This window comes from Microtus ochrogaster, chromosome 2 (genome assembly GCF_000317375.1).
Source record: "Microtus ochrogaster isolate Prairie Vole_2 chromosome 2, MicOch1.0, whole genome shotgun sequence".
Lineage (NCBI taxonomy): Eukaryota > Metazoa > Chordata > Mammalia > Rodentia > Cricetidae > Microtus > Microtus ochrogaster.
The window spans coordinates 3799692-3815881 of record NC_022010.1 but is presented as its reverse complement, the minus strand read 5'-3'; the positions used below and the strand labels follow the sequence as shown (position 1 = coordinate 3815881).

The window sequence follows — 16190 nt, the reverse complement described above, 5'->3', positions numbered from 1 at the left end:
AAAACAAAAAAAAAAAACAAACAGAAGGCCCAGGCAGGAGGATTTTGAGGAATCTGAGGTCAGTCTGGGCTAGAGAGACCCTGTCTCAAGTGAAACAAAACACCATTTGTGCTGGCCCGCTGATGTCTGGTCTGCTTTAATGATGTAAAACGGCTTTATAAACAGGAAGGAGGGGAAGGGTGGCTGGAATCCCACCACAGCTCTCAGTTCCTCCAAGGCTTTGACGAGAGCTTCCCTTTATCGGGTATTCCTCTCACTTTTCTCACTTTATTAGACTGCTCTTGGGTCACTGATATTCTCTGTAGGCGAAGTTAGTCCCTCCCATCTGTCAACTTGGGCCCAAGGAGCTCTACACAGCTGGCATGGGGTACGCTCCCCACCCTTTCTCTCTGCTTTTTCAGTCCTCTTTGGATGCTTCACACCAGCCTGCAGCACCCAGAGCCAGGGTGGCATGATGAAGGCGTGAGTCAGGTGACCTCAGGGTCACTCCTGACTGTGTGACCTCATTCATGTAAGTGAACTGAAGTCTCCTGTCCATGACCGTTATGGCGGCAGACAGGCAGGCCGGGTGCTGCAGTGGTAACTGAGCACACACATCTGATCCACAGGCACTAGGCAGAAATACACCCAGCGGCACACCTCCTTCAAGGCTATGCCTCCTAATCCTTCCCAAATAGTTCCACTAACTGGGTACCAGACATTCAAATATACGAGCCTCTAGGGGATATTCTCCTTCAGACCACCCACAAGGCAAGCCCTTAACCCACTAAGCCATCTCGTTGGCCCACAGCTGTAGGCAGAGGTTTCTGTCCTGCCAGCCAACTCGGAAATAACCACACAGAGACTTGTTATTAATTATAAATGCTCAGCTGATAGTTTAGGCTTGTTACTGATTAGCACTTATATCTTAAATTCACCCATATTTCTTATCTGCATTCTATTACTTGGTGGCACCTTTTTTCAGTACAGCAAATTCATTTTGCATCCAGGCGACTCCGCCCTTTTTCTTCCCAAGATTCTCTCAGTCTGGCTCTCCCTCCTAACCTCTTTCTTCCTAGTTATTGGCCAGATAGCCCTTTATTTAGCCAATGAGAGCAACACATCTTCGCAGTGTACAAAAGGATGATTCCACAGAACACAGCTGCTTTTTACTTCCCTAAAAGTTCACAATAGTTCAGTTGGGGTTCTCTTAAAAAAGTGTGTGTTCTGCCACCAGGACCGGTGATTCACATCCGTGTGTCAAGATAGAGAGAAGGTTATGAGTTCGGGTCTTAATTTTATTTTGTACATTTATTTATTTATGTGTGTGTGTGTGTGTATGTATGTGTACAGCCTCCTGTTCCACAGCACATGTGTAGAGGTCAGAAGATAACTATGGGAAGTCTGTTCTCTCCTTCTACTGTGTGGGTGGCCAGGAGGAAACCCTTGTGGTCAGAATTGATGGCGGAAAGTTTTTACCCACTGAGCCATCTCACTGACACAAGAGTCTGGATTTTAAAAACTCATAAGTAGATTTTCAATAATGATGTTACTAAATCTTATAAATTATAACCCCATTTTTGTTCCTTTCAGGACCCTGCTTCTCAATACAGGGGAGGGGAACATTTGATGATGTGTTGGCAGAATGGGTTGTGACAGCTAAGGGAAGAGGTGACAATGGCATCTCATAGGTAGAAGCCAGGAGTCCCATCCAGCCCTCATGTGAGTGGCACTGAGGGACCTGGTCCAGAGAGGAAGTGCCTGCCTCTGACACTGCTGTCACTTGCAGAGTTAATCCCATCACCTGGGACCATAAGGCTGTATCCAATATCTATGTTGTTGGTTCATTCTCGCAAACAACAAGGGACCATCTCTCTGTGGAAAGCATGGGCCTGAGCCAGGCTGCTTGGGGTCAGGTCCCAGCTGCTTCCCAGACAAACTCCTGAGCCTTGTGTCCTCATGCCTACGTGGTATGGCTCGGACACGCCAAAGCCTTGCACGCGAGGTCTTGGCAGAGATAAATCATTTCATAAATGTCTATTACTACTCTTGTTGTATGTCAAGCTTGTCCCCATTCATAGTAGGCAGCATCCACACACTGGCACCTTCCTCTGGAGTCCAGGTTCTTCACCCTGGCCTCAGCTGCTCACCTGAGACCTGAGTTCTCCCCCAAAGAGATCAGTCCCAAAGAAGCAAGGCCACATGAAGCGCTGCCCATAATGTGTTCTGCTGGCTCTGCTCCTAGGCTAGCTAAGTTTCACACCCAACAGGCTGCCGGAGAGAAAGGAGAAGTGTCCTCCAATGGCTTCTCCTCCCATGATGGAGTTTCTGTGCAAATTCAGGAAGCAAGGAGCCGGCTGTAATTAGGAAGCCTCCCCTGAGATCCTCCAAGGGCTTGGGCACAACAGGTCACCTGCCAGAAGCATCAAACACAGAAGGGCTTCTTGCTGTCTTGGTCCAAGTGATAGGTTTTCATGTCCATCTGAATGTCTGTATTGGGGCTCAGTGAGGTGCTTTGGTTCAGATGGAATTTCCTAATGCCTGGGGGCTTATGTCAACCATAGAAAGGTGAGGACAAGGAACTTATATCCTCACTCCCACCACCCATTCTTCCACTCCCATGGAGAAAGGCAAGTTGCTTCACCTCTCTGAGCCTCAGTTTCCCTGCATGCAAACAAAGGTGACAAAGAAAACAAAGGGGGAGGGGTCCAGCCAGAAAATATATGTAGGACTGGGGTGCAGTCCAATGGGTGAGTGCTTGCCCAGTACACACAAGGCCATGCTCCCTCTCAGTACCAAATAAAACCGGGTGTGGGTGGCACACGCCTTAACCCCAGCGCTTGGGAGGGAGTGGACGACTCAGCAGTTTAAGGTCACCCCGGTACACAGTGAGTACAATACTAGCTTGGGCTACACGAGACTGTCTCAAAAACCAAAATGAAGTATGTGTAATATGCATAAGTGTTTGCCAATGCATGTTAGAATGTTCTAGTTGTAATTACTACAGTTCAGAGTGTGGGTGGTGTAATCAGGGCACCCGGTCAGAGAGAACCAAGAATGCATTCCAGGCTTTCTGGGTTACAGGTTGCAAACTGGTAACCCAGAGACAGACATGTCCAGTGTGTTCTAGATTTTTAGTGCTGAGGGTTGATCCCAGGCCCTGCAGCGTGTTAATCATGTCTCCTAGCCCCGAGCTACACCCCAACCCCACATTTTTTTTATCCTTCACAGGGTTTTATGAGGTTTTCAATGAGTTGCCTCTATTCTAAAAAGATACATTTTAAAGCATAAAAACAAAAAAAATGTGGCTTATAGCTTTTTTGGAAACCTGTGTTATCTAGTGACTGGGACTCACAATCTCTCATCGTGACTTTTCGTCAGAACTCAGTAGAAACCCACAGAGTGAGGCGAGTCCACTCATTGACTCTGTCCCCAGCTGTCCCTGCCATAGCTCACCTGCCTGAAGAGTTCGGTTTGCTGGAGATGGTGGGAGCTACCAACAGCCCTGGAGGAAGGAAGCAGTTTCTTCAAAGCTCAGGTCTCAGGCCTTGGAAGCTCTGGCTGTGGGTGTGGCCCTGGTATGTGCTGATTTTGCACAAATCACTCTCCCACTCTGCTGAGACAATTCATAAAACAGAGATGAGAAACCTCCTTCCTGCAGGGGTTCTACAATGAACCCCCATAATAGTGAGAGAACAGTTTTTAAAATGCAGACAAGAGCCCTATGAAGTCAGAGACTGTATCACGAAGGGGGGCCTGCTTGTTGTTGGGGTTTCTGTCCCGCCCGGTACCCCACAACTGTTTAGCCCCAAAGAAAATCACACATCGGTCTCCATAAATTATGAACTGATTGGCCCATTAGCTCTAGCCTCTCATTGGCTAACTCTCACATCTTGATTAACCCATTTTTCTGATCTGTGTTAGCCATGTGGCTCAGTACCTTTTTTCAGTGGGGCAGCTCACATCCTGCTGCTTCAGTGGTCTAGGCAGGAGTGGGAGAAATTTGCTTTCTCCTTCCCAGAATTCTCCTGTTCTCATTACATCATTTCTACTTCCTGTCTGGTTTTCCTGCCTATACTTCCTGCCTGGCCAATCAGCATTTATTTATAACATGATTGACAGAATACAGACAATTCTCCTGCACCAAGAGACTCAACTGTTGGGTTTGTTCCTGCCGTTCAGTGCCAAGCAAGCAGCAGAAACTCAGTACATACATGCCATGTGGTTGGATGGGTAGATGGTATGTTTCAGCAGTCCTATGGCCAAGTACACAGCAGCTGCTTGACATATGCATATTGAAGAAAAAGATGCATGAATTATGTATATATCAGCATTGTTATGCTAGGCATATAGCAAGTGTTCAATATATGTGCACACTGATAAATCAGTGGATAAATTAGCAAGTGAATGCTGTCTCTCAGTATCCGGCCAGCATCCCTTAAATAACATTTATCTTGAATTTGTTTCTCCATCTCTAAGGGTAATTAACACTTTCTAAAATTTGTACCATATTTGTCATGATGTCCCTGTCTGATTCTCAACCCCAATGAACATCATGTCCCCTTTACTTAAAGCTCATAATCAATATTAATCACACTGTTAGTCGGCTATCGTCTGCTATAAAACAAACACCCAAGACAAACCAGCGTATAGAGATAAAAGGTTTGTTGGGCTCACAGTCTGTGAGTCTTCAATCTGTGGAAGGATCACTGTTAGCTCTGGTCGAAGTGCATCCGTTCTGTGTCCCCTCATCCCGTGAAATAGAGAAGAGTAACGGTCTAGGAAGGATAAGAAGCCTTCTTCTGGGTTTATGGTGAGAATGTTGGAGATGACGTGAGATGCACAGCCATCTGTGTACCTCATGGCTGGCCCTCTGGACCCTAACGGGCACTGATGGTACTCCATGCACAGCCAGGATGGCCCAGGTTGCCTGACACCCGGCGTGCCCCTGCCTGTGCAGGTTGCTTATAAAGTGGAACTATTGATAACTGAAAATCTTTTGCCATTTTATTTATTTTTATTTTATAGCTATGGGTGTTTTACCTGTGTGTAAGGCTGTGTGTCATGTGCCTGCTGTCCCTGTGGAGTCCAGAAGAGGGTTCAGATCCTGGAGGTCCCACGGCCCCTGTGACCCCTTGTCTCGTCTCCACAGGGGCTGAAGATCAGTGTGCTCTGGACCCTGTACTACGGCGTCCTCAGTGCTTTCGCGCCTGTGTATAGTTGGATCCTGGTGCTCCGAGGCCTGGTGGGCTTTGGGATCGGAGGTGTGCCCCAGTCGTAAGTAAATACCCTGCTCTGGCCTAAAAACACCTCTGTATGCATAGGTTCAGTCGCTGTGGATTTAAAAATACTCAGGGAAGAAGTGAATGTGTTGGGATTCTGCCCTTGTCATTAGTCACTAGAGAATATACACTGTTGGCCACGAGGCTAACATTTGTACTGTGGTATGTAAAGGTTTATAGCATACAGGGGTGTGTGTCTGTCAAATATTACGTCATTTTGTAGGAGGGGATTGAACAGCCCCAGGTTTAGGTCCCAGAGCCCTGGAGATAAGGTTGGGTTTCTAGAACCTGGAGCCACAGTGGGAAAGACACCATTAGCATCAGTATCCTTCAGCTGACAGCAGCATCAGCATAGCGTCCAAAGGTCCTAACAGCAAAGTCATAACAAAGCAGACCCAACTTTGATGGTACATTCAACATCCCCACATCGGGGCTGCTAGGAGGGGTGTGTGTGCCGATGGATCTCACAAGCTCCGTTTTTCAGTGGTGGACACTGAGACTCAGAAAAGGTGATAGTCTTTATTCCAAACAACCCACTACAACCCTTGGGCCGAAGCAAAGCCTGTACGGGTCCAGCTGTGAGCTCCTGCAGGCGATGCTCCCGGCTGGTGCAGAGGGAATGAGGGAACAAGCCCCTGGTTCAGTCGTTGTGCCTGAACTAATCCAGCAGCTTAGTGTGACACCCAGTGCAGTCTGCCCCTTGGGCTCCTCAGAGGGACATGCATCCTGATGTGTGCCCATCATAGGACGGTCCGTCCCTCCAGGACTTGGCCAGTCTCTCCTGCAGACTTTCCCAAGGACTGGAGGGATGGGCCACAGGCCCTGCTCCTGCTGCTGGTCTCGGGACTGTCTTAGGTGCCAATTCTCTTCCTCCTCTGTCACCCAGTCTAAAGTCCCCATCTTCAGCATGAGTGATTGTTGATGTAGCTGGTCCATCAGGTGGGTGACCAGACCTCACAGCACAGGGGTCCCATCCCTGGTCACCACACCCTTTACAGGCCAGGGCTATAGTGCTTGTTCTTGCGCTTCACTGGGGAACTCAGAGACATCCATGGCGCTCCCTGATGGCCTTACTGGCTCCCAATTATTAGGGTCAGTTTCTCTCACTGGCAAATGTGGATCCTGTGTTTGCATCTTTCTCATTTAAATCTGGAACCCAAAGTTACCAGGTGGCAGCTGTTGCTTACAGTCTTGTGGGTCTTCAGATGTGATGACACACGCCTTTCATGCCAGCACTTAGGAGGCAGAGGCAGAGAGAGCTCTATGAGTTTGAGTTAGAAGCCAACCTGGTCTATATTAGTTCTAGACTTGGCAGGGCTAAAGAATGAGATCCTATCTCAAAAAAAAAAGTCTCAAATAACAACAGCAACAAAAAATATCTTTGGGATTCTTTTTTATATTTATTTATCTATTATGTATACAATATTCTGTCTGTGTGTATGCCTGAAGGCCAGAAGAGGGCACCAGCCCCCATTACAGATGGTTGTGAGCCACCATTTGGTTGCTGGGAATTGAACTCAGGACCGTTGGAAGAGCAGGCAATGCTCTTAACCACTGAGCCATCTCTCCAGCCCATCTTTGGGATTCTTGAACTGTGCAGGTCTGAAAGCTTTCTCTCTCAGAGCTAAGACCGCAGGAAGATGCTGAGGCTAAGTCTACACAAATTCATCCCATAGCAACAAAATCTATGATAGCAAAAAAATCACTCCGGAAGCCTCTTTAATGCCTTGACTTCTAGAACCATCTATTCTTTCTAAGGACTGCTGGTTTAAAAGGCATGTGTGCATGCTTCATTGTTAAAGAGCTCCATGTGCAAGCTGGTGCCTCGCCATTGCTCAGGCCGTCAGTGCCAGGGGAGGCACAGCATGTGACGTATATGCCCATGGGCCTCTTTGGGGGCAATCTGGAGACCTGATGTCTAGAAAGGGGAGGTTCATCCTGAATCAGTGTGGCTGAATCACAGTCTCTGCAAACCAGGGGACCTGGGTGTGAATCCCAACTCAGCTCTTTGGTCTTAGACATGTCACTGATCCTTCCTACATGGTCATTTTATCAGCACCTGCCCTCTTGATGGGTCCCTTAGAGTATCATGATACCACATATGAAGTACTCAGGACAGTGCCTGGGAGAGAACTCCCTTCCTACGAACTATCGTAGGCTCTGAACTAGGCTCTGTCAAGTGCCATGTCACTTCATATGAGAGACTCGACCATCCCCAGGTTTGCCTAGCATGCCCTTGGTTGGATCCCCAGCACCATAAACCGAGTGTGGTTTCTCATACCTGTAATCTGAGAACCTGGGAGCTCGAGGCAGGAGAACTGTGAGATCAAAGTCATCCTCAGTCAAGTAACAATTCCAAGGCCATCTTGGAATACTTGACACCATGTTTCCAAACAAGCCAGCAAACATTTTTCTATAAAGCCAGATCTTAAGCCTGGCGGTGGTGGTGCACGCCTTTAATCCCAGCACTTGGGAGGCAGAGGCAGGCGGATCTCTGTGAGTCGAGACCAGCCTGGTCTACAAGAGCTAGTTCCAGGACAGGCTCCAAAACCACAGAGAAACCCTGTCTCGAAAAAGCCAAAAAAAAAAAAAAATCCAGATCTTGGCATCTTGTGGTGTGGGGGTGGATGACAGACGGAGTGTCGTGTGAAGGGGAGATTGACCACATGAACCTAACACCCATGTTTAGCCTCCTGCCTTGTGGAAAGTCAGTGAGGCCTTTCAGATGGCTTCTTCATGGGCTCTGTAGAGCTGGCCTCCGGCAGGCTTTCCTGAAGTGGAACACCATGATTGCACACTAGTTAGGAATTAAAAACCGCTGGCGCTAGAAGCAAAGACCATTAACAGAGACACGGTCATCAATCTGGGCTGGCAGCCTCTAGTAACCAGTGTGGCTCGGCTCCAGAGATTCCTGCACATGAGCCACCGTCCACACAGCGGCTCCCTCTGGTGGCTGGAGCAACTATCCTGGCTCACGTGAATTCCTTCTCCAGGGATGCTCAGGGACGCTAGAATGGCAGGAGAGGTGCTGCACCCTAAACTTCTGCTTACAAACATCCCCTGGAAATGACATAAAGGTGATAGGACTCTAATGAGCTCATAAGCAGGAAAGGGTTGAGGGACTTCTGGAAGCATATGAGTACATGGAATTACACGGCAGAGTAATTAGAACAAAGAAAGATTATACCCCAAACCAACAATAGAGGACCACATGATGAAAAGGGCTCCCAGAGTCTGGAAGAGGTGTCATTCCCAGAGTCCTTAGGGATGGGGAAAAGGGCACCAGGCATTGAATGACAAAACTTTCCCTGGGAAGACAGAGCACACATGTCTACACACCCAGACAGGCGACCCACTACTGACCAAATTACAGATACCACCCAAGCCCAACTGGGAGAACCAGTGAGTTTTACTGGAGTTGCTTACTTATAGGAGCAGAAATGACTCATATACAGCTGGATCACCAAGGCCCACTCTGGTACGGGGGACAGCTCACAAAACCTAGGACCCTGGAGCACACTGCACAGCCTGTATCAGTTTGGAGCATGGTCCTTCCTGCTGCCTCCGTTGGTCTAAACTTCTTCGAGGCAGCCGGTCTCTTCTGGAGTCTTCTTTGCAGCTCAGCTCAGCTCCACTCCTCTGGGAAGAACTCTCAGCTTTGATTGCTCACTGTGGCAGGGAGGAGCCTAGGGAGTCTGGTCAGTTTCAGGGACTTCCTGACCTGTTTGAGTTGCTCTCCTTCAGGCTTAAGGAGAGAATGTTTCAATCTCCAAGGAAACTGTTACACAACACTCCGCCCCTTCAGCCAGCTCTTACCCTCTTTCTTATTCCTCTTCCCAAATGATTCCTGAGCCTTGAAGGGTGGCTACAGATGTCCACCTATGAAAGAAGTCGCCACACCAAGGCCGCCATGCCTCAGTAACAGCCACTAGTTCTCAAGAACTTTACCAGTGGTATGAGTTGAGGCTGATAACAACTGTGGTCTGTTGTGTCAAACTGTGTGTGTGTGTGTGTGTGTGTGTGTGTGTGTGTAAATGCACACGTTTAGAAGGCAGTATGACAGGCACATCACATCCATCCAGAAAAACCATTGAAGTCGCTTCCCCATTGGGTCCTATGACCTTCCTTCCCCAGCCATGGGATTTTGTCCTAAATTGCAGTATCAGATGTGAACTCTCTCTTGTGAAATGGGCCTTAAATGCAACTGGAAAGCCAGGCAATGGTGGTGCACACCTTTATCCCAGCACTCAAGAGGCAGAGGCAGGCGGATCTCTGCGAGTTCGAGGTCAGCCTGGTCTGCAGAACGAGTCCCAGGACAGGCTCTATAGATGCTGGGAAACACTGTCTTGAAAAACAAAAAACAAACAAACAAACAAACAAATGCAACTGGAAGGCGGTTGGTTCTGTCCACCATAGTTTGGCCACGATTGCATAGGAAGGAACATCCTGCCTGGAATGATGGTATTTTAACACACAGGATCCTTAGCCAAGCAGGAATGTTGGCGACATTTCTCCACCAGTAGCCTGCATGGCCCCTCTGTCACTTTTGAAAGCCAGCCAGTGGGTGGAGTTTCCAGTTCAGTCCCAGCTTAATTTCTCCATGTCCTGCAGTCAAAGCATTACCTGTAGTGTCTTCAGCAAGAGGGTCTTACCGTCTAGTTCTGGCATACAACCAGCAGCAGTAATAGACTTAATGGTTTGTGGGGCCTCATGGGCTTCCCTGGCTAACAACCCACAGGGAGGTAGCACACCCCAGCCATTGAGGTTGTCATTCAAAAACCTTATGACATTTTGGAGTGTCCTTTTCCATCCACGTAGGGTACCTTTTGGACTTTGTAGTTATTATTTTAACAACTATATTTTGTTTCAATTAACTGAGCCCCAGTAGGGTTGAAGGCGGGCAGAAGTACCATTGTACCTGGCTGTCTCCCATGGTTTTCCAAATCTGCACAGCACTCAGAAGTCAGCATCATGTCACCTCTATCACAGCCTTTTCCAAAGGACAGGCAGGGAGGGTGAGGCAGTAACCCAAACCGCCATCCCAAAACAAAGGTAACCCCAGTGAAATACCCTAAAAGTCTGTAGTCATCCGTGCTCAGGAGTGTCAGTGATTTCAGTTCACATCTACAAAGATGCCAAAGTCAAACACACTCACGGTCTAGAAGGGCATGGGAAGGGTCCATCCGTCTGTATCAGTTGCTTCCTCTACAGATCGAGGTTGGGTACGCGGAGGTGCTGACTTGATTAGCTCACCGTAACCCTCAGTGGTTCACTCTGAGCCATTATATTTCCATATCCTGGAGTTCTTCCACGGAGCCTCCCTACACGCCTGACTTAATTTGCTCAGACCTACCCAGGGACAAGGGAGGACAAGGCCATGCTCTCCCAGCCGCACCTGCTGGCTTCCTAGGACGTAGTGCCCTGGACTGGCACTGTGGATGTGGCAGCAGCTACTGCCTCTCCAGTTACCACGGGCAGTTGTTAGGAGAGTTCCTGGCTGGGTAGCCAACCCCACCCCAGTATAACCTTTCTCTGGAGGGAAACGTGCCCTGCTTAGTCTGGGTGATAATTACCCACTCGGGTCACGCTTGATCGTCTGCACCTGTACTGCTCTGTCCACTGTCTTTCGCGAACTGCTGCTTCGGCTTTAACGCTTTCCCGAAGCCCACGATTTGACTTCCTGCTGATTTTCTTCTTAGGAACTCCAGCTCAATACCAACCCTGCCACATTTTTTTTTTCGAGTAATCCAGATAGACCTTCCTCCCTGTTTTACCTTTTTTTTTTTTTTAAAAAAAATATCTTGTAGGTTGTTCTTTCATTTATAGACACTCTTTTTTTATTTTTTATTTTTTATTTTTCGAGACAGGGTTTCTCTGTAGCTTTTGGTTCCTGTCCTGGAACTAGCTCTTGTAGACCAGGCTGGCCTCGAACTCACAGAGATCCGCCTGCCTCTGCCTCCCGAGTGCTGGGATTAAAGGCGTGCGCCACCACCGCCTGGCCTATAGACACTCTTTATATGACGGTCTGAGTCACTGAGATCTGCCAAAGCCTTCCTAGTTTATAATAATCTTGTGCCACGAAAGAGCTCAGCAAAGCCACCGAAGCTCTACACACACATGCCAAAGAGAGGAAGGAAGGAAGGAGAAGGGGGGGCATATGTGCCACAGGTCCCACAGCTAGTTCATGGCTGACCTGAGATTTCTTACAACTAAACAGCTGTGTTATCTGTTTAGAAGACAGATAAAACCACAAGCAAAATCACAGAAGCATTAGGAAGGCTCGGGGGCCCCTTAGCTCTTCAGATGTAGTCATTTACATAAGCCTAATTATGTTGTAATCAGCCAGCACTCTCATCTAGTTATAAAGATGACTCCCTAAGTGCTTTGTGGGGAAACATTTAGGTGACAATATTTTTAGGTAGTCAGGTAATAGTAAAAGTTTCCATTCCTTTAGAGTAACTTTGCCCAGCCAGAGTTCCTCAGAAAACCACAAGAATGACATCTTGGGTTATAATTTTAAAATAAATCAACAGCCAGGTGTCATGGTAACAACTGCCATCAAGAGAACACAATGCCACAAGTGGGGTAGGTTATAAAGAAAGGTTTATCTCAGTTCATAGTCCAGGCGAAGGCTGGGGCTGCATCTGCTGGTGACCAGCCACCTTCCTGGCAGCCACTGACCTGGCTCAGGCATAACGTGACAAGAGACAGGAGACACACATATGTCCCCAGGTCTCCTTTCCAAACCTCCAAGATCCAACTTGAACATGGTGGCTCTTTCCTGTGATCCCAGAGTTCCGGGGAAAACCAAGGAGGGTCACCATGGGTTTGAGGTCAATCTGAGCTGCCTAGTGAGTTCCAGGTTAGCAAGACTGCCACCCTCCATAAAAGGTCAGGATTCAATCTGGGGACTGACCCTAATGATGCTATCTAACCCTGATCACCTCCCCCACCCTTGATTCTCCACCCCCAGACAGCACAACTGGATCAAGTTTAGCAGACTGAGCTGGAAGTGTCAACATATGAAAGCCCAGGCATATGTGACAGACACCCAAATTACAACAATGTGATGACAAGCCACTTGTAAGGGGCCCTCTTCCCTGCCTCTGTCCCTTTCATTCCTCCCCTCCCCAAACACATTTACCCTGGCGAAAAGAGCTACAGTACAGCTGGGCGGTGGTGGTGCACACCTTTAATCCCAGCACTTTGGAGGCAGGCAGATCTCTGTGAGTTCAAGGCCAACCTGTCTACAAGAGCTAGTTCCAGGACAGGCACCAAAGCTACAAAGAAACCCTGTCTTGAAAAAAAAAAAAGAAAAGAAAAAAAAAAAGGAGCTGCAGTCCAGGGGCTGGAGAGATGGCTCAGCAGTTAAGAGCACTGACTGACTATTCTTCCTAAGGACCCGGGGTCATTTCTCCGCACCCATGTGGCAGCTCACAACTGTCTGTAAATCCAGTTCCAGGGGACCTGACACCTTCACACAGTACAGTCAAAACGCCAATGCACATGACATAACTAACACTAACTATAGTACAGAGGATTCATTGCCGATGGTGACGCACCTGAATATCACAGGACAGCTGTGTTACTGTCTTCCCACGTTTAGCCCAACCCTATCCCCATTTGAGTAATCAGAAAACCAGCTCACAGGAGTCTTGGCCAAAGTTGTGTGCTCGTTAGGTGAGCTGAGAATTAGCTATTGCTGGTCATGGATCACCTAGCACTGACAAGGATTTGCTTCACTCGGTCCTGCAGTTGGGTGGTTCTACTGTGTCAGCGAGGCTGGCTTACATTTTCAGTCAAGGGGTGGATTAGATGACCTGATAAACCTAGAAGGTTCCATCTGGCTCTACCCAAGCACAGCGCCTGGGATCTAAGACAGGAAGCCACAGAGTCTCCTGCAGCCCAAGTTTGCAGATAGTGATGCTGGGAATCAAACCCAGCTTATAACTGCTGGCTGAGTCGTGCAGCCCTGACACTAACTGAGAAGAGCATGCTGCTCACGGGGTCTGCCCTTCTTGGAGGTTGACGCCAGAAGTGGAGGACTATTCCTCCTGGCAGGTTTTTGTCCTTTTTAAGACAGTAAGAGAAGTCACAGTAAGGTACTGAGTGATCTCCCTTCATGTCTATGGAGAAGGGCAAGAGTTCTGTTGGGGCAGAGATGGTTCAGCAGTTTAAAGTGCTTACTGCTCTCGGAGGGAAGACGGGTTTAATTCTCAGCACCTGTGTTTGATAGTGCATAATGACTGTAACCCTAGCTCCAAAGGATCCAGTGCCCTCTTCTGGCCTGTGAGGGCATTGCACATGTGCAAGGCACACACACACACACACACACACACACACACACACACACACAATAAAAAAAAATCCTTACCAAATTTTAGAAATGTTTGATTTGATGTCTTAGGATATAGCCCACTATTAGAGCCCTTGCCTTGCTTGTACATGGCCTGGAACTCAATCTCCAGCATCAAAGGGGTAAAACTGGATTAAAAAATGATTTACATGTATAGCATTTTGACTGCATGTGTGTGTGTGGGCACGTGCATGTGTGCACCATGTGTGTGAAATACCTGCAGAGGTCAGAAGAGGGTGTCTGGTCCTGTAGAACTGGAGTTGCAGGTGGTTACACCACCACATGAGTGCTGGGAATCCAATTCCTGTCCTCTGAGTTCTTAAACACTAAGTGATCTTCAGTCCCAAGATTTGGATTCTACTTTTTAAAAGGGAGTTAAATAGTGCTCTTTTTTTTATCATTACAAGTGACATTTTGGGCTATAAAATAGAAAAAAAAATAAACAAAAATCTAACTAAAGCTGCAAACGTCCTTTCACGAGAATGAGGAGCATACCTTGGCAGTGAAGCAGTAGCTGTTTATGTCCAGTAGTTGGCGCTGTGAGCACTCACAAAGCATCATTCCAGTAAAGTGACTCAGGGCCAGGACACATTCCAGGTGATCTAGTACACAGTGAAGGACAGAGAACCCCTTGTAGGGGTCACCACTCTTTCTACCATGTGGAGTTATAAGGATCAAACGCGGGACACTGGACTTGGCAGCAGGTACCTTTTATTTGCTGACCCATCTTGCCATCTCCAAAAGAGCTCTTTCTTATATTAGGATGTGATTAATAAATGCAAAAAGAAAGACAAATTAAAGCCACAATTTGTCACCAATGCAGCCACTGTCTGTAGCTCAGCTGGTGGGTAGAGGTTTTATGGAGAACAAGATACTGGCAAATCTGGAATATGTCCTAGTTGCAAGTGTAAAAATGATACCTGAGCGTGGAGAAATCTGTCAGACATCAACTCCCATCTATGAAGATTGATGCACCCGTGAGGAGCAGGCTGGCATCGAGCACTCTCAATGCAACTGCTGGGAGCAATGTGGCATTCTCCCTGTGGTTGTCCCCAGGGACACAGAGACATCAGGGGCCCAGGATGAGGTGTCCCCCAGGACAAAAGGCCATAGAAAACCCAGGGATAGCAACTACTAACACAGCTGCCCATAAACCCACAACTAGACTTTCCCCAGACTCTGCAGCTACAGCCAACGTCAAAGGGAGCCCAGTGGAATCTGAAGATCCTCCGGGAAGTTGGTTAATGATGCAGTAGCCGGGGCCCCTGCTCGAGAATCTGCTTCCAAAGGCGGAGAGAGAGGTGCACACAGGTAGCCCAGTACTTAGGAGGTCGAGGCAGGCAGATGGGGAGTTGGAAGGCAGCCTGGAGTCGCAGTAAGAACTTGTCAGTTTCTGACTGTAGCCACCATGCCAGGAAATTCTGACAGGAGTCCACAGACCATTATTGGAGGAACTCAGAACCTGCTATCTTCCTACTCTCTTAGCCCCTGTCTCTTTGCTCGCCTAGGGTGACGCTGTATGCTGAGTTTCTTCCCATGAAAGCCAGAGCCAAGTGCATTTTGCTGATAGAGGTAAGGAGAGGGTGATGGCCTCTAGGGAATACTAACTGACTGGCAATCTGTTCTGGAACTTACGGAGCCACAAGACCGCAAAGGGGAGTTTAAGAAAAACATAACAAGCCAGGCAGTGGTGGCGCACACCCTTAATCCCAGCACTGGGGAGGCAAAGGCAGGTGAATCTCTGTGAGTTTGAGGCCAGCCGGGTCTGCAGAGCTAGTTCCAGGACAGCCAGGACTGTTACACAGAGAAACCCTGTCTCAAAAAAAATAAATAAATAAAATAATTAACAGACACACTAGCAATAGACAAATATGTTCCCAGGTATAGAGTATAAATATTTTTCCTCCTTCCCTCTCTTCCCCTTCGTTCTGCCTTTCTTTCTTTAATTGGAGGTTGATCTAGGTCAGTGGTTCCCAACCTTCCTAAAGTTGCGGCCCTTTAATACAGTTCCTCATGTTGTGGAGACCCCAACCATGAAATTATTTTCATTGCTACTATAATTTTGCTACTGTGATGAATCGTAACACAATTATCTGGTATGTGACCCCTGTGAAAGGGTCATTTGACCCCCAAAGCGGTCACCTCCCAAAGGCTGAGCACTGCTAACCTCACATGTGTTAGGCAAGTGCTCCACTTTTGAGCTACATCCCCCAACCCTCTTTGTCCCTTTTATTTTGAGACAAGAGTCTTGCTAAATTGCTCAGGCTGGCCTTGAACTCACTCTGCAGCTGTCAGGCCCTGCCTTGCAGGGATGGTGGAAAGACTTCTGATTCTGCTGTGTACCAGCGCTCTCAGGGCTGACTCCCCAGTCACGTGATCACACCAAGCCTCGCTCTCACTGTGCCCACTGAGTTACACCTCCCAATCCTGCCTCTGGTTTATCAGACTGGCCAACTCTTGGCTGCTGGACACAGACAGGGTAATCAGTTGTGTGAATACTGAACTGATGATGTACTTATTTTGAGACAGACTTTCGCTGTATAGCCTGGAACCCTATGTGTTCTCAGACTGGC

The 16190-nt window shown here is 48.0% G+C and overlaps 1 protein-coding gene across 1 annotated transcript in view; it reads left to right on the top strand.

Annotated features, from left to right (window-relative positions):
* The window catches only part of Svop (SV2 related protein), a 73920-nt gene that overhangs the window by 34479 nt on the left and 23251 nt on the right, over nucleotides 1-16190 (top strand). The window contains exons 6-7 of the mRNA XM_005344252.2: nucleotides 5132-5256; nucleotides 15126-15189. Of these exons, the coding sequence (XP_005344309.1) occupies nucleotides 5132-5256; nucleotides 15126-15189 (189 nt within the window). The remainder of the gene's footprint in view (nucleotides 1-5131; nucleotides 5257-15125; nucleotides 15190-16190) is intronic.